The 18,913-nt window shown below is 43.4% G+C and overlaps 1 protein-coding gene across 3 annotated transcripts in view; it reads right to left on the minus strand.

The window, feature by feature from the left end:
* Positions 1 to 2: 2 nt before the first annotated feature.
* The window catches only part of tp53bp1 (tumor protein p53 binding protein, 1), a 37,164-nt gene continuing 18,253 nt past the window's right edge, over positions 3 to 18,913 (minus strand). Inside the window, exons 16-29 of one of the 3 annotated variants that reach the window (XM_083760080.1) lie at positions 16,373 to 16,483; positions 13,185 to 13,707; positions 12,708 to 12,776; positions 12,185 to 12,340; positions 11,276 to 11,436; positions 10,822 to 10,893; positions 6,012 to 6,415; positions 5,579 to 5,770; positions 4,316 to 4,510; positions 2,739 to 2,930; positions 2,082 to 2,176; positions 1,617 to 1,813; positions 710 to 846; positions 3 to 309 (exon numbers count right to left, since the gene is read on the minus strand). In XM_083760080.1, coding sequence (XP_083616206.1) covers positions 125 to 309; positions 710 to 846; positions 1,617 to 1,813; positions 2,082 to 2,176; positions 2,739 to 2,930; positions 4,316 to 4,510; positions 5,579 to 5,770; positions 6,012 to 6,415; positions 10,822 to 10,893; positions 11,276 to 11,436; positions 12,185 to 12,340; positions 12,708 to 12,776; positions 13,185 to 13,707; positions 16,373 to 16,483 — 2,689 coding nt within the window. In that variant the 3' untranslated portion in view covers positions 3 to 124. Of the gene's footprint in view, positions 310 to 709; positions 847 to 1,616; positions 1,814 to 2,081; positions 2,177 to 2,738; positions 2,931 to 4,315; positions 4,511 to 5,578; positions 5,771 to 6,011; positions 6,416 to 10,821; positions 10,897 to 11,275; positions 11,437 to 12,184; positions 12,341 to 12,707; positions 12,777 to 13,184; positions 13,708 to 16,372; positions 16,484 to 18,913 lie in introns of all 3 variants that reach the window. The other 2 variants (XM_083760079.1, XM_083760081.1) reach the window with 2 other exon arrangements.

The following is an 18,913-nucleotide window of genomic DNA, read 5'->3' on the forward strand; positions in this document are numbered from 1 at the left end:
GGACAACTGTCACAGTTTTATTCCATAAAAACAAACATGATAAATTATATACAACAGAAGCATGCAGTAGAACTAATACTGGACATCTAACATAATCTGAAGGCCTTTAGGACGGTGTCAAGATTTATGACAAATGGTCATGGCTATACTGTGGTTTACTTTGATAGCCCTGACGTTCCCCGCAGATCAGACTCTGGATCAGCCACTCTGCAGACAGCAGCGGAAGTTTCTGGGACATCACACTCTTCTGGATGGACGGTGGACAGGCACGATCTGTGATCACCAGGTCAAACTTGCCCGTAGGAATATCTGAAGAAACATTTTTTACCAATAAATATATATTCTCATGCAGTGGTTCTCAACATTTTATGGATCAGAACCCACAACCCACCCAATCTGACCGCTTAACACAGCAGGCAGCTTTTGCCTGCTATTCTATTCTGCTAGTCTATTGCGGCTTGGATCAATAAAACAAACATAGTATACTTTTGTATGTATCTGTATTACAATGAGAACTCATTTATCAAGGTTAAGCCATTTAGACCTGAGATCGAATCTAAAAACGCCTTATAATTCCTGTTTGAAAAACTCAAACTCATTAAAAGAAAAAGTATGTTGCAGTGCTATATACTGTGCATTGCAACAACAATCCCCAAAAGGAGTTTCTGTATTTGAAAGCTATAGTTACGTAGTGTATTGTGTTTCCTACCAGGAGCATCCTTGTCTGCTTGGTAATGTTTCACAGAGGACGCTCCACTCAGGGTAAGCAACTGCGACCATAGCTCCGCTGGCTCCTCGAACACCAACAGGACCCGCAGGGCCTTGAATGGGGTTGCACGGGGATGCCTGTTTAAAAAAGAAAAGTTGCACACAGTACCAAGAACTTTATAACATTGATAAAGGGTTTAAGTAAGCAGCCATGCCAGCTGATGTATCGTCTCAGTGAACACAAATATAGTCAATCAAGCAATAGAACATTATAGTAGATGACATCACAGCTTTGATCACAGGTACGAGGTTCAAAGCTATGATATTTAAGTTAATTATATAGGTTATGCTGTACTTCAAGGTTCATCGCAAAATACATATTTTGGGGATCCTTTGCACGAAAAGCTTTTGAGAACCACTGACTTAGAAGGCATTTGTATTATCGGCCTCGGGTCTCAAAGGGTTAAGTGGTTGATAATTTTAACGATGTGACATTCAATATGACAGTCACACAGGCAGGCAATGCAAGGTGTTTCTCTGTTTGCTTTCAAATCCGCAGTGCGCCAATAGCAAATGATTTGCACCGAGCCAATCGTACTGCTCAAACCGACTGCTGTAAAGATCTTAAAAAAGATGATTTGAGGCCTGGGCCGTGGCTCAGCGGTCCAGGCACCTTGGCCGGTAGTCAAAGTCTGTCAGTGTGATCCCGACGGCCTTTACTGCATGTCACCCCCCATCTCTCGCCCCATTTCCTGTCAGCCTACTGTCTGTCCCTCTATAAAAAATATAAAATAAAGGTGAAAGCCACAAAAAAAAACATGTATATATATATATAAATATATATATAAAAGATGATTGGAGGAGCATTGCACCATTCTATTATGAAGATGATTGGAGGATCATCGTACCATTCTACTATGCTGTCGTCGGGGCCAACGCCAGCGGGCAGCAGGTAGTTCCTGTAGTTGAGCAGCTTGTTGTCCTTGCAGCAGTCTCGCACCCACATGTGGGACACACAGGGCACGCCGCTGGCCACACACTGCAAGTACTTACTGGTACGACAGTGCTGGTCGGCGATGAGCAGGCTCTGATATGCTGCCTTGCACTGGAAGGGAACGGCGTTGACAGAGGGATCAGTTCAGTGTCAGAAAAACAATACACATTTTACACCTGAATTTACTTGTCCTCAAACTTGAGCTGATGTAGCAATCATGCCATAGAACCTTACAAAGATGTCAACAGAGTGAAGCCTCATTTTATACTACTCAAAATTAAAAAAAATGTAGTGTCGGATAAATTAATCATGCTAATACACCTGATTTGCATGCCTTGCTTAGATAGAACGTAGTCCGGTTCCACACGGCAGCACCTACCTGCTCTTCGTTGAAGTCCGACAGGATGAATCCTCCTCCAGCCTGCAGCTGGGACTCTGTGTAGCCTCTGTGGTATGGAGCGGTCTCCACGTATTCTAGTGAACGATATACAATGTCAGAAGATCAGTGGTATGGAGCCGTGTCCACATTCTAGTGAACGATATACAATGTCAGAAGATCAGTGGTATGGAGCCATCTCCACGTATTCTAGTGAGCTGCACCAGGTGAATGCTAAATGGAGCACCGCAGTCCGACGTAGTTTACGCATCCTGCCTGGGTCGCGTCCTCCCAATTCTCCCTGAATTTCCATAAACCTTTAGTTTTTTTTTATATCGACAGTGTTCCAAAAATAAATTATCCCGGTGGTTTGACTCGTATGGATTAAGAATCAGCTGACGGCAAGAAATCAGAACTTGGGTACTCTGTATCAAAGAAGCCCCCAGCCTTCAAAACCGCCCTCTTAAATATTGCTTTTCCCAGCCAACTGCACACCCCCATTTTACTATTCCAATGTTTTTATTGATTTTAATCTGTAGACATAAGCTTTTGTTTCGTTTTCTCCTCACCTCACATAAAGCATCTTTGGGTGGGGTGAGGTGGGGCTATATATATATTATAATCACATCAACCCTTCAAGCCAAAGTGTTTCCTTCTTACCTTCGTCATCATCGCTAGTCAGCTTGTTGGACAGCCGGTCACACTCGGAAGACGCGGTCAGCATGAAGGCAAACCCCATGAAAAGAGATGCATTTTGTGGCAGCGGACCGTGGGTCTGTGCCAGCAGGTCAGTGGACTGTCCAGGGATCTCTGGGGCACTATCAGACGTGTTAACCACACCCACACGTTGAGCTGAGGACAGGGAACACACGCGTAAGCTAAAGCAGAAAACCTCAAACAGTAAGAAATCTGGTGGGGATTGAGGGCATTGAGTGAGTCATTTAACATAGTGAGTGGTTCAAAGCCAAGTACACCAGTGTAGAAAAACACATCCATCATCTTGGCACACGTGGACCAACACCAGAAGAATACTAGTAACTGATTAGTAGTTACCAGGTCAGTAGAAAACGGAACCAGCAGCACAGGATGGACACACGCATATATATGGAGGTCAAATGTAATGTCAAAATTACATATATAAAAAAATGTAGTAGTATACCAGTTCATCACACACAAATAAAATGATCAAATCTGGTTACAAACACCTGAATTAAAACGACAAAATGCAAGGTTGGAATATTGTTATATAATAATTTTTAATATAAATAAACTGATTTGAAGACCTGTTAAAATGTATAATGGAGTTCATGGTAGACCTGTTAAAATGTATGGTGGAATTCATGGTTAAAACAAGTCCATTCACAATGTTGCATAATAATGGCATGCATCACTTTTAGCCAAGTACCGTTTTAAAAGGAGCTTAACATTTAAGATGTAGCAAAATGCACTCATTTGGGGCTGCAGGGCTGCAGGCATGTGTTCCTAAATACCAAAGAGCCGCAATGCATGTCGGGAGCAACGGGTCATTTGCGCATGTCAGACTTTTGGTATGTCGGATAAACGTCTGCACCCCCCCATTTGTCAAACATGGCTAGCATGGGAAAACTTTAAAACAGCTGATGTTTTTTAAAGAAAATATACACACTGGAAAATATTTTTAAGATAGAATAAAATAATAAAATCTCATACATCTAAAATCAAGTACATAATTAAAATGCAGCCTTCATTCGAACCAGGCTGGGGTAAACAGTTCAGCTCAGTGTGAAATTAAAAATACAAATAGTGAACTATGCAGGGTACGCCGGTAGCCGACTGGATAGTGCATCGATATTCGATAATATATTTGCACCGTCCCAGGTTGTATACTGGCTGGACAGCTGCAGTTATCTCTCCAGCTGACAGGGTAAGCCAAATTCCAATACCCCAAATCTCGGCCACTCGCTCACTCACACTCAGTCACTCCAGCATGGCGGTCTTACGGTGAAATTGGTGACCTGCTGAAATATGTGACAATTGTGTAGACAATCACATGTGGTATTTAGGCCCACATGTAACATGATGTCAGTTATGTGAAGTCCACAAGATCGTCACCAATTTCACTGTGACACCGCCATGCTGGAGTGACCAGGAGTTTGGGTATTGAATTTGGCTTCAGTCTACTCTTCGGTCTCTATCCTATCTAAATATAGCAAAAAAAGATCACAGTTTAGGTGAGTCAGTCGGAAGGGAAGGCATACCGGCTCTAGAGCCCGGCCCCTTGCGGCCTCTCTTGGCCGGTGTGGTCCTCCTCCCGTCGTCCTCAGAGCTCATGAGCTTCCTCTTCCCAGAAGGCCCCGGGGTACGGGGGCTGCCCAACGAGTTGGAGCTATGGTTGGGAGTGGACTGGCCTCCTGGGGTTCCTGTACGCCTCCTCTTCCCCTCCACCAGGTTGTCTGGAGAAAAAACAAAAATCACAGCATTATAAGCTGGCACGTTCTTAGTCCATTTATACATTTTCTGTTTATTATGGTCTTGAGTGATTTGTAAATATGGTGATAACAATATGCTTTTCATTTGATTAAACAGTGTCTATGGATGTGACCAACTAAAGCAATGGGCAACTAGAGGTTGCTGTTCACCATATATTTTACAATGGCTGAGAGACTAGTGAGGCACAACAAAGGAGTGCCAATCTTGTGAAGTGTCCATGACAAAGAAAATATATGAAGTGGAGAAATCATATAAAAGACTTGAAGGATTGAAGGTGGTAACAGTCCATTTGATCAGTACAATATTTCAGGGGCATATTTAGAATGTGTGCAGGGTTGAATAATGAGTATGTTGAATCTAGTTTGCATCAATATGATCTCTAATGGAGGATTTAGTTGACACAATTAAATAAAATGGCAATAGTATTCATTGTGGGGCAGACAGCCTGTCACAGCCAGATTTGGGAGACCAGCAGCTTTGTTGATGCAAGGAAAGCGGTAAAATTAGACTTTAGTGGTTGTTTTAGACTCAGACTTTGTCCGACGGAGGGACACAGTATAACTCTATGGGGACACAAAAGCGACACAAACAGTAGGACCCGGAAGTATCTCTGGAGGGGGCGCTTACGTCACGGCTAAAATACTCAATACCGCTTGTGCAAGGACACGCTGTGATTGGCCAGTGCACTTTCCTTTTATTTGTTGACGAAATTGTCATTACATTAATTTAGTCATAGTTTTAGTCATCATAGCTTAGTTTTTAATTAGTCTTCTTACCCAGGCTGATGTCAGAAGCCTTGGCCAGTGGAGTGGAGGGCTCGTACTTACCCAGGCTGATGTCAGAAGCCTTGGCCAGGGGAGTGCAGGGCTCTTACTTACCCAGGCTGATGTCAGAAGCCTTGGCCAGGGGAGTGGAGGGCTCTTACTTACCCAGGCTGATGTCAGAAGCCTTGGCCAGGGGAGTGGAGGGCTCTTACTTACCCAGGCTGATGTCAGAAGCCTTGGCCAGGGGAGTGGAGGGCTCTTACTTACCCAGGCTGATGTCAGAAGCCTTGGCCAGGGGAGTGGAGGGCTCGTACGGCCCCAGACTGTGCTGCTCCCTCAGCTTGTTCCCCTGCTCCAAAGACAGGATGATGGTGCTTCTGTTGTGCCACTGTTTGTTCCCCTCCCTCTCCACACAGTAGAACAGCTCGTGGTCCTCAGTCTTGTGGCCCTTCACGGTGCCTACACAGAAACACACAAATCACCAACAATATCCAAGATACACTCAGTGATTCAGTATCTTGGAACGTAAATGACCAACATAACCTTTCATCCTACTCCTCCCGCCCAACACTCCCCGCTGACAGGTGCCGCCCCAGCCCGTAGGAGTACATGCAGAGACTTTACCACTACGCCACCCAAACCAATTTTAAACCAGACACTAGCCACAAACTCGCCAAATTAATATTGTGTTGCTCCTCACCTATGCTGAAGTACTCGCCCTCCAGCAACGCGGTGACCTCCGTCTCCAGGGGAATGGGGTCACACAGGAGGATGTCCTTGCCCAGCACCTCGCACTCGTAGCCATCGTCAAAGCGCAGGCGGAACCTGCCCTCGCCCACGTCTCTGGTGATGCGGCCGGAGTAGAAGTAGTGGTTGGATGACCACTTGGCCACCACACGCAGCCCCACCAGGCTGCTGCGGCCAGCCGAGCCCCCCTCCTCCGGAGAGGAGCGGAGGGAGTCGGACTGGCTGGGGAGCTGGGCGTCCATGGGGCTGTCCGGGAGCCCCGGGGGACTCACCAGGCGGGTGTAGGGCTCGTCCTCGGACGAGGACTGGGGCAGGCCAGGGGTACCGACCCCCCGCATTCCGCTAGTCCCACCTCCCCTTATTTACAGACAACAGAATGGGATGAAAGTTTAACTTCACACTGAAAGCTTTCAAAAAAAGATGTAGACATTAAATGCAGATGGAAATGTAATAGTTTTACTACTACTCAAGAAGAGATGATTAGTGAAAAGAGGGAAAACCCTGAAAGTGTTTTGCAGGGATAGTGTTTTGTCTAAAAAACGAAAAAAGGAATAGTATTGTTTACAAATAGGCCGGTCACAATTAGAGATAATTGTAATAATTCTTTGTATAATCGTCATTATCGTTTCCATGTTAGAAATGTAAATAAAATAAATACATATCAATCAAAAATAGTGGAAATAGCAGTTACCGGTATACAAGTTCAAAACGCATCGTGACGAGTTTTAAACTTGTAGATCTGCCATTTCCACAATTCATGTTTATTTTTTATAAACAACAGTTGACATTAAATATGTCATTTGAATTCATAAATGTTCCAATAAATGTTTATTAAATCGCCAATTGCAATTGTTTGAGCGACACTCAATGGTCTAGTAGTGAAATGTCCTAATGGTGACAGGCCTAGTAAGTACAAAGTGAGGCCCCAGAAAGGACTCACCTGGACGGGGAGGATCGGGACGGAGGTCTACCCCTCCTGGCCCTTCCTCTGCCGGTCTGAGGGACGAGAGCCCCCCGGGACGGCGGGCTTCCAAAACCCCTGTCCTTAGTGACCGCTGACCTTGCCCTTTGCCCCCTGTGACCCCTCTGTTGATGCCCACCCCCCCTCCTGGGGATGCAGACACACAGAGGGCACAAATGGAGCCAGTCAGGTTGCCCAGAGACACTGATCTAGGGTCACGTACACATTCAAAGCCCCCCCACACAGCCCAGACGAGCTATGAGGGGTGCCCTTTTGACCCTAGACGTGTGCCTGGGGGCAACGTGTAACCGAGGCAGGCAGCATTCAGTTAATCAGAGACTATGTATTAAGGAACTGAGATATTAGTAGGGATGGGTATCGTGAGAATCTTTATAATAATCAGAACGACGAGTGGCCCAGGAAATGAAATGCAATGCATTTCTCCCATAGGACTTTCTTTAAGTATTTATTTAACGCATTCTGACTGGGCACCCATTTTGGTGTCAGCATCATGTTATGCTTTAGCTATTTAAAAATAGCAGATCTGAGCTTGTAGGTCTGCTATTTTTGAAAAATCGAATCTGATCTCGGGTCAGAATGGGTTCATCAGGACCAGTGTGTGTCCGGTGGAAACCTCGTATGAATCTGATCTCAGGTCAGAATGGGTTAAAGACGGTTACGCCGCGGACAAAGCCAACTCGGATCGTGACAAATCATGACAATGAACACAATATTTTGGGCCGATCAAATCATTAGAAAGAAGAAAATAAAGGTAGGAGACAACACTATTCGTTTTGTTTTTCTTATTATTATTTGATCGGCCCAAAACATTGTGTTCATTGTCATGATTTGTCACGATCCGAGTTGGCTTTGTCCGCAGCGTAACCGTCTTTATATAAATACTTAAAGAAAATCCTATGGGAGAAATGCATTGCATTTCATTTCCTGGGCCACTCGTCGTTCTGAAAGGGGGAGGGACTGTGACGCTCTATACCGCTCATCGATACTATTACAAGCTCTCCGTTTGGGATAAGGGATCTCTACACCAGTCGTGCTCAAACGTTTTTATGTCAAGGAACCTTACATTTATATGCATTTTTTTTTTAAATTAAATACCAATTGAAGCACCATTTGTCCAGGAGCTAATCTGTATATCAGCTCTGACTAATCAGGAAACGGTACCCATCTCTAGAAGTTAGAAAGTTGTAAAAGAGTGTTCTACGTATCAGCATGCAACCAGTGGACAGAGACCAAGCAGAATAGCAAGAGTGAAAGTTTACCACACACACTATCCTATCATTCAGTAGTTTTCAACCCTTTTCATATAAAAGGTCCATTATTGATTCTGCATTTGAGCCACAGACCACTATTTGATGAGATGTGGCCTCTCAGACCCAAAACGTACGAGTCGTTGGAGAAGATCTTGTCCACAATTCCATGCTGTATTGATGTGGTATCATTATGAGAGATAACAGGCAAATGTTGAGCAAAATAACAATTCTTCAATGGTAATTCTGGTAAATTAAGTAATGCAGATGTTTAACAATCTTAAAATGAACCCCTTCAATGACCACTGGTTGAGAACCACTGCTATAAACGAATCATATAGAGCAGGGGTAACCAACCAGGGGCTCGCGAGCTACCAGTAGCTCGCGGGAACCTTTCAAGTCGATCCCAAAGTGTCAGACTGACGGGCAGAAATACACAGCAGAATGTCGTTCGCAAAAAAAGAGCAGATCTACAAGCTAACAACGTGTAGAGGCTCGATGCTTTTCAGCTTGAAGATCTGTTCCCCTTGCTTCCACCGCACCGCCCTCGGCCCTCCCCCTTTTAGCACTCTGTGCTCATGTGCTGTGACTGTGTCTGTTGTTCCCCTCGCAGGCAGCACACAGAGCAATGAGAGCATCAGAGTGAACGCAGCATGATAGCGTCCCCGACACGTTGAATATTATTATTTGTAAAGTTCGAACGCCAACTTTTAACACTGCACGGCTGCACGCACAAATAAAGAGTGCACTCGGCACTCGCACATGATGGATTATTATCGATCAAAACAATCCTTAGCGTGTTGCACAGCATGAATGATAAGTAATCACCGACCTGGCTGGATAATATCACTATGACAAATTGTCAAAATGTTTAGTGCCGCTGTCAAAACATGACACAGTGAGAGCTGAAGATTCTAACTATTGAACAAGAAAGCCACAGTTTTGAAGGAAGTGGGTCCTAGACAGGGCTTACGTATAGCTCATGCATGGATGCATGGATGATAGACAGACTATCCTGCTGTTCTATCATGTGATATTCGATGCAGGGCAAGATGCTCGATAGTGAATTAAATTGTAACATTCTCCTTGGCTTTGACTGCTTCAGACAGAACATCTGACACACAGCTACGGTAGACTATTAATTTACTAAGCTGTTAACTTACTCGGCTGCCTACCGTTGCTCGTTAATCAGGTCACACAATGGATGGACCACTGATATTTATCCATCCAGGTCGGTGATTTTGTAACACATGCTTTTGTAAGCGACGCTAAGGATTGTTTTGATCGATAATAATCCGTCATGTGCGTGCGCGAGTGCACTCTTTATTTGTGCGTGCAGCCGTGCACAGTGTTTCTCCCACGTTTGGTTAAAAGTTGGCGTTCAAACTTTACAAATATGTGAATATTCATTGAAATGAGAAACAAAATATTGTGCTGTAAAAGCAATTCATGTCCTTTGCATTTTGTTTTATTAAAAAAAAAACTCAAAGAAGTTTATTTGTATTTTTGTCCTAATATTTTTTATTTCTAATACATTTGTCTTAAAGCGCAAATAACATACTTTCTAAAATGGCTTTTAATATTTAATATCATATTGTCTATGTCCCTCAAAGTTATTTCTAATGGTTTTGAGCCTCAATCACCACTGATATAAGTATAACCAGGCCTTGTCATTTCTTTCTGGACTTTGAAAGCAGTTTTAGCTGCAGTACCACAATGTCCTGGGGTGGTGGGGGTGCAGATGCAGATTATTTAATATTTGAGTCATTATAATACTGATGCTAGATAAAACCAGGTTGTTTCCATTCCATGCCAGCTTGGAAAATCGACAATGGTGGACATTGTAAACAAAGTGGAAATGCAAATTTGGAACTGAATACTTAAGAAGAGGAGGAATTATACAAAGTAGGGTGACATTGATGACATCACGATGAGGCCAAAATCAGTTGAGCCGTTCCTGAGAGCAATTTCTATTAAAGCACCTGATATGATATGAAAGCCTGATTGTTCAAAATTGGTTATTTGTGGGGATAGAAAACACATATGGGAGCTCCAAAAACAGAAAAGAAATGGAAAAAGTTGAATTCTATGTTATAGGTCCTTTTTACATTGATAATATAACTTACTATAAGTTTTTATTCTTATTTAAGCTTTAGTCTTTGTGTGGATGTGTGCACATGCATTGAGCCTGTCAGAAATAGCAAAAAACAAGTGTTTTTTCTAACACGTTTTAGTGGTAGATCTTGGCTTACAATTGGGAATAAAATGGGCTCTTGGGCTTGAAAAGGTTGGTTACCACTGATATAGAGCATAGCGGTGGCGGCCATTTTCTGGTTCCATCGTTCCAGACCCCATTCATTTTCCCCATAGACATTTCCAAAAATATTCATAGCAATTATTTTAAGCCTAGAATCAAGCCAACCAGGATCCTGGTGAATCATGCACCAATGGCACCAGAAAATGTCCGCCACTGCTATGCCCTATGCGTGTCAGAGGGCGGTCCTAGGGCGAGGTAGAACCAGGTGGTACAGTACCTGGTCCCTCGGCTGGCCCCTCGGCTGGTGGATGGCATGGCGAAGTCGGCTCTAAGATGGCCGCCGGTGGTGCTGCTGGTGCAAAGTTATTGTAGTTAACGAAATAACGAAAACTAAAATGGAACATTTTCGTTAACGGAACTAAAAACAAACGATAACTAACTCAAACTGTATTGTGCGTTTACAAAACTTACAAACACCAACTGAAATTATAGAGATAATGTCGTTTTTTGGATGGTTCATCTGTAACCGAATACATTTTTAAATGCTATCTTTTGCTAGTTAATACCTACCTTTTTAATCCTGCACCTAACAAACTAAAACCATTAGCATTTTCAAAAATAAAACTAATAATATCCAGCAAATCCACTCTCAAAACTAACTGAATTAGACAAAAATATATTCAAAACGAACAAAAACTGAACTCAAATGAAAACTCCCAAAGTGTTCTAACCTGGTGCTGGTGCCACTGGAGCTGCGCTGCAGACTGGACGTCTTGGATGACGACAGAGAACTGACGTCTGCCAGGTCACCAGAGGTCAGCGAGCTGACCGTACGGCATGGAGACACGTCACTGTCCATCACATGGCAGTCCACCACGGGCTCCTCGCTTTCCTGGACGTCCCACACACCATTTATTTACTTAGTTTCAGTCAGTTGCAATCTTTAGAATTAATTTTAATTTCAGTCGGATAACTCACAAATAGATTTAACCAATATTTATTATAGAATGAATACAAGTGTGCATATAATATTTTATCTTGGCGTTCGGCTCTGCTACATTTTTCTCCCTGCTCGGCACATCATTAAACATTCAAAACAGAGATAGATATACAATATCCCCATGGGGAACAGGAATAGCAGAGCCCACTGGTGGTGCTGGGGTGGCAGTGGGAGCAAATAACACCAGGAACGCATATGCAGAGCAAGGAACACCGGTAGAATTCAGTCTTAGGTTAACTAAATATACTATACTATAATATACTAAATATCACAGTTGATTTTGTCGACAAAGGTTTATTTTGGCAGGCCTTGATGGCGTTGTAATGGTTGATTTTACACTTGGTCGTGAGCTTGTCAATCTGCTATTTTCAGAGCACAACACCTGAGTGCAACCAAACATAAAATGACTTGTCTTTTAGTTCAATATATTCTGTTTAGTTTTAGTCACCATAGCTTAGGTTTTATCTAGTTTTCATAGGTGACAAAGGTTGTCGAACATTTTTCGTTATAGTTTTAGTCGACGAAACCAACATGTCCCACCGTCGCTCCCAAGTGGATTACTCTCCAACATTGGGGTGCACTGTGTGTGTGTGTGTGTGTGTGTGTGTGTGTGTGTGTGTGTGTGTGTGTGTGTCATTACCTCAGTGACCTTACGGTCCACCTCTTTACCGTCCTCGTAGTACACGTCCGTTATGATTCGTGTAACGGTGGTCCGCACTTCCTGGATGGTGCGCACGTGCCTGCGGTGGGCGGGGCCACTTCCTGTTCTTCTGAAGGAAGGCGTCTCTGCTTCACCCTGTCAGTCAAACAGTGTTTAAACGATGCAAAATAAAGCTCCCATATATAATCCTATAGTAAAATTGGCCAATGGGAGGACAGGTCGGCCGGATGGCAGACGAATGACATAGTCGCGCTCATGTCACTATGACTCGGCCGTAACCATATGGAGGAGTTCACAATGCAGGTATGCCCAAATATGGAGTGTGTTGTCTAACAGTCAATGTATCGTCATGGCAGCAAGCACAAATACAATCAGCCTGCTCCATATATGGAGCTTGGCAAGGGCCGTAAAGTGGCCCAAAGTCTAGACAAAAGTCTAGATGAGAGTGCCGCGTAGCAACCCGAACCTCTAGTGTGAAATATCTGCACAAAGTTCTCCATACCCTGCTGCTTGGGGATCGGAAGCCTTGGGCATCAAGGCCAGGCGGCTGTGAGGCTGCCTTCTGACAGCGCTGGAAGAGAGACCCACATAGACCACAGAGGAATCAAAAACACGTGTCATATTTTTGCCAATAGCTTAAAGAAATCGACCTAATCTCGATGTATCCACGTGAACATCAAAAACAACAGCCTTTCTCCTCTCTGCCACTAGGGGAATTCTCAAGGATAACCGCTGGCTGGGTCAGATCAGACGGCAAGTGCCACATCCAGAATGGGACAGACAAGAATTGAGTTTTTGAAACTTGAAGTAAGTTGACTAAAGATCCACAAATATGACAGTCAACTGTTATTCCTTAAAATAATATACACACACACATACACACACACACACACACCGTGTCCGTGCTACAATACCATAGATGTAATATTATTTGTGATGTGTATCACCTGAACGTCATAACGTAGCATCTCTTATTTACCTTGCTGGGTGGACTGAGGATGATGGTGTCGTTGCTGTTATCAAAGCTGGTCTGATGGGACTCTGACCTCTGTCCAACATCCGCCCTGGTCGGAGTGGACTGTTCGAGGCTTCTCACCCCAGCGGCAGCGGCCTGGGGACCAGGTGTTCTGGTCGGAGTGGACTGTTCGAGGCTTCTCACCCCAGCGGCAGCGGCCTGGGGACCAGGTGTTCTGGTCGGAGTGGACTGTTCGAGGCTTCTCACCCCAGCGGCAGCGGCCTGGGGACCAGGTGTTCTGGTCGGAGTGAGGGACTGTTCGAGGCTTCTCACCCCAGCGGCAGCGGCCTGGGGACCAGGTGTTCTGGTCGGAGTGAGGGACGGTTCGAGGCTTCCACACACCTCTCTCCCACCAGCGGCAGCAGCCTGTGAACCCGACGTGGACGGCTCCCTTCGTGGCGCCGGTGACGGCTCCCGATGTGGGCTGGCGAGGACATCCTTCTGGCTGCCGGGAAGGCTGTTGCATCCCAGTGAAGATCTCTGAGAACTGTGGGGGTGAAACCATTCATCCATTATTAAAGGTATATTCAGTGATTTCACTTAATTCAAATATCACTTATTTTTTTGTTTTGTTGTGATAATCCTCTCTACTATAGAGTGTGCTGACCATATAAGGAGTTCCCCCCTGTCCCCAGTTAACCCCTGGGGGTCAAAAAACCTTAGGTTTCGTTTTTGGCTCTCTATCCTGATTGGATGAAAGGCTTAGGTCCCAGCCAAAAACGAAACCTAAGGTTTTTTGAGTGAAATCACTGAATATACCTTTAAGATTGATGGAAAGATTGTGGTTGGTTTATTTTTTTATGTTTATTTATTAGGGAACATTGATTTACAGTATAAACACACATGTGCTTGTCATCCTTACATTGTAGCGTCCCTTTGCTTTTGTTTTTTTAAGACAGACAAGTTATAAATCACCTACATTCAATTCAACAATAAAGCAAGTACAAAACAGGCTAGCAAAAACAGACAAACAATAGACAGACAAATAAAATTTGTATATAAAGTAAACTTAAATAAAATGAACTAAATAAGAAAAGAAAATTTGGTTATTATTAGTTCATCAGAACAGTTCATCGGCTATAGCAAGACACATCAAGCATTCCCTTGTGTTTGTTCGAGGCACTTAACCAGCTATACAGAGACATATGCAGCATTCCCTTGCATTGGTTCAGATTAATAAGCAGCTTTACATAGACCCGTCATGCCTTCCCTTGCAATGGTTCAAAACATCTATATAGAGACACATTAGTTACTTCTCTCCATGGGTAAAATGTTATATATGTCCCGGTGCCTCTGTGCAACTGTTGGTGGTTTGTCCATAATCCAATTGAAAAGGATACATTTTCTAGCGAGAACTAGTAGTGTTCTGGTTTTTGGATTTTCGAGATCCAGTAAATTTCTGTAAGCTAAGCAGTATGAAAATAAACTTTTAAACTTTTGAATATTCTGAAGAAATGGCAGATCTGGTTTAGAGATCAGAGCAAAATAATATCGCAAGACCACATTGGAAACAAGCGTTTGATGTGTTCTCCTTTTTAAGGTTTGAGTTGTATTGTGATTTTGTTCACATTAATAACAAGAACATTGTACCCAGTCTCAGTGTCAATGTGGATGACCCAGTGAGTAATGATTTGCATACTTTTGGCATTGTTGCCCTGATAGCCACAGCAGAAGGATTACTGGAGCCGAGTAAGAGGATCTCTGGGGGGACGTTTGGAGGAGAGCAGGCCGTGGCCACCGCCCTGTTCAGACAGGGCGGTGGCGGTGGCCTGCTCTCCAAGGTCAGCAGAGCAGATGTACAGTGTGAGGCCGGTTGGAGGATGTGAGGTGCCGTGGATGTGGCAGTGTGGGTGTTGGTAGAGGACGGCACAATTACAGTAGATGCTTTATGCCTCATGGCCAAGGATATCAGCAGGTTGGAGAAGCAAGGCCTCTTGGTACTGTCTTTTGGTACTGTCAAAGGAGTAAGGACCAGTGTCATACAGGCTAGAGCAGAGGTGTCGAACTCAACTTGGGGCGAGGGCCGCATTGGTCAAAAGGTCACTTGATGGGGGCCACAACCAGTTGTGCACGCACGCTCGATGTCTCAGTCAGTCACTGCTATAATATCTATCTATCTATCTATCTATCTATCTATCGATCTATCTATATCTATCTATCTATGTATGCTCAGACCCAGCCAGCCAGCAAGCCATACACATAGTGCTCAGACCCAGCCAGCCAGCCAGCCACACACATAGTGGTCAGACCCAGCCAGCCAGCAAGCCACACACATAGTGCTCAGACCCAGCCAGCCACACACATAGCTCCGTAAGGGAGTGGTTGCACCACTCAAAAAATCTTCAAAAAACTGAAGAGGCTACTGGAGATTCGAGAACCTGATTTGGACATGATCTTATGCAGGACAATGTCACTATGACAGAAAGAGAAGATGGGTCTGGCCACATTCATTCACCCCATAATCTCAGTGGAAATTGGGGAATATGTTGACAATAGTCGACAGCTCTGCCGATTAATAATCGATTCATTGAACCCACCCCCCATATTAATCAATATCAGATAAAACTTATAAGATTTTATATTATGCACATGCCATGGTCACATAACCATTATATGTTGAGTGCATGCTTTGATGGTTACAGTTTTATAATCAGTTTTGATGAGTAAACCTTTGTGGAGATCTTCTCAGTTCTCATTGTATGCTAGTTACTGCCATTCAGGATGGAAAATGAAATCCATTTGGATTTGGGGAGAAGTAGTTTCATAAGGGGCTGGTATGAAGTACTTGATATAAAGAGAACATGTTCAGTTCACTAGTCTACAATCTACTCTACACCTGCCTTCATTTCATCTGATTGTCTGTCTGGCAGGCACTTAACAAGCGATCGTTAACTGTGTCTGTTAGAGAGGGGCAGAGAAGAGACGCACAAGACAACGTCACCAGCGGATCACCAGTTTGACACCCCTGGGCTAGAGAGATGGAGTCCACGCAGGAAAGCGTACTCATGCCGCTATTAACAAATGGAAAACTTAAATGCTGTGGAACCGACACAAGATGGTGCTGAAGGAACAGGAGTAGTAGGAAAGGCCTGGTAGATAGGGGGGAGGCCACGAGTACCCATACATGAAACAGAGAGGCGGAAGGCCCATACCTAAAAGAGCTGCACAACGTCATGAAGGAGCTGGAGACACCCTGGTCTTTGCCCGAAGTCCTCATACCCTCACCCTTGGCCCCAGAAGAAGGGAGTCCCTGGGAAGGTCTCCTGGAGAAGGGGGGGGGGGGGTCGCAAAATAATAGTTCAATGAATGAGTATCACAAATTATGAAATACTAAGGTGCATTGGTTTGATTAATCTTCAATTTGTTTTGATAATCACATGTTTTGCATTGATGATTTAGTTATTTTGGGGAGGGTCAAACAATGAGTGAAGATGTGTGGAACATAATTAAGTAGTGTGCACCAGTGGCGGTTGGAAGGTCCCACGGGCCCCAAGGCGAGATTGACAGCCCGCGCCCTACTACTACACAGAGGACCCAAAATGGGAATTATGTGTTGGATAACAGAGAAACAATTAAATCAAAGATATGTTCATACTATTTGACCAAAGATATTACACCGAGATTCCGAGAAGCACAATGAGCAAAAGGTGTTTTATAACATCGGCAAGTTGTGATGAATAATTGTGATTACAATATTCATCAAATGGCCTGCTCCGAACGACCATGGCCCGAATGGGCACTGTGCTAGTCTTGTGAGCATTTAGTTACATCATTTGCATCAGGTTGACACCAAGGTTATTATAGTTAACTATAACTAACGAAAAAACGAAAACTAGAATTAAAAAAACATTTTAGTTAACTGAAACTAAACTGAAACTAAAATAAATTAAAAAACGATAACTAAACTAAAACTGTATTGTGTGTTCACAAAACTAACTAAAACGAACTGAAATGATAGACAAAATGGCATTCGTTATCGTTTTTTTATCAATATTTATATGCCTTACGGACATTTAGAATATAAACCTTTTAAATGAATTCGGTTCTTTTCCTTATTTCCCGAGCCGTTTTTACGGCACTTTTCAGCACCGTAAGGCAGCATGTCACAACGCTTTACGACCCGTGTTTACATTCTGCAGTGCAGCCCCGTGGTCGCTTCAAGTTTTAATGCTGCTGCTTGCATCTCGCAAAAATGGCAAAAGTTGGCAGAAAGAGTGGCCAGACGTCCGGTTTCACGCCGGACAGTCCGGTTTCAGAACCACCTGTCCTCCTCCCAACTCAACCTCTGGCCGGACACATAATTGTCCGGTTTTGTGTGATATACAGTGCTTGTGTCATAAGTTATGACACAAGCACTGTATATCACACAAAACCGGACAATTATGTGATTTTAATACAGAGACAACGTAAATGACAGTTATGACTCATAACTGTCATTTACGTTGTCTCTGTATTAAAATCTCCGCAGAGCTGCTCAGCTCCGCAGCGAGCCAGCCACACTCCCTCTGTCAAAGAAGAGAGAGGAGACGTTGCCATGTCCGCTTAATTATAAGCGACTTTGGCCTTGTTTTATAAAATAGCCTACTAAGCCTAGTCAGGCTTCTTTTGGGCTTGTTTTCATAGACATGGTTGCTTGTTTCTCTTCCAAAACCTGTCAACACTGCCAGTGGGATGGTCTGTTTGTTTTTTGTGGAATGTGTGTTCTCACAATCACTTTAGTATAGTTAATGCAGGGATAAATAAACCAAAAATGCAAAATGAAAAACTACATTTAATGAGCAATATGGCTCGACATCATAAAGAAAGGGAGGCTAAAGCACTGTGAACATAGGCTACTGGCTTCATTCTATGTCCCACATCGATGACCATAAGACTGTATAAAAAACCCCACAAGAAAGAGATTCAACATAAAACATATCTAAACATGAAATAAAATAAATTGATTATAAAAGGAATGACCTTTGTGGTACCCCATCATTTAAAAAGGTTAATTGAATTAGCAAATATATGTTCTCTGTGGACATACTGCTGGAGATGATGGTGGTGAAAATCAGGTGTGTGCAATAGTATAGTAATAATAATAATATCTGGAATTTTATAGCGCTTTTCTAAACACTGTGTGTGTCTGTTTGGGGGGGGGGGGGGGGGGGGGGGGGCTGGGGAGAGAGCCCCGCAAAAGTGTCCTCCTTTCTGAGGTCTTGCAGGTGGCCACCACAGCCCAATATGGGATTTCTTCGAATATGACTGTGTGGGAGATGCAAGCAAGTGCCTTGTGGATGAGGATGGGAAAATATGCGAAGTATGTCATGGTTGATTGTCCAACAGAGACTGAATATATATACTTTTAAATGGTATCTTTTGTTGAGTTTTTATTACACAATACTTGCTCTGATCTTTTTTAATCATATACTTCGTTACAAATAAACCAAAGTACGAAAAAACTAAAACTAAACTAAAACTAAACTAAAACTAAACTAAAACTAAACTAAAACTAAGCATTTTCACAAAATAAAAACTAAACTAAAACTAGCAAACCCGCTCTAAAAACTAACTAAAACTAACTGAATTAGAAAAAAATATGTCAAAACTAACTAAAACTAAACTATAATGAAAAAACCAAAACTATTATAACCTTGGTTGACACCAGAATAAAACAAAGCATTTGCCCTAAAACTAATATATTTACCGACATG

Source organism: Protomyctophum parallelum, assembly GCF_964188405.1.
Source record: "Protomyctophum parallelum genome assembly, chromosome: 2".
Lineage (NCBI taxonomy): Eukaryota > Metazoa > Chordata > Actinopteri > Myctophiformes > Myctophidae > Protomyctophum > Protomyctophum parallelum.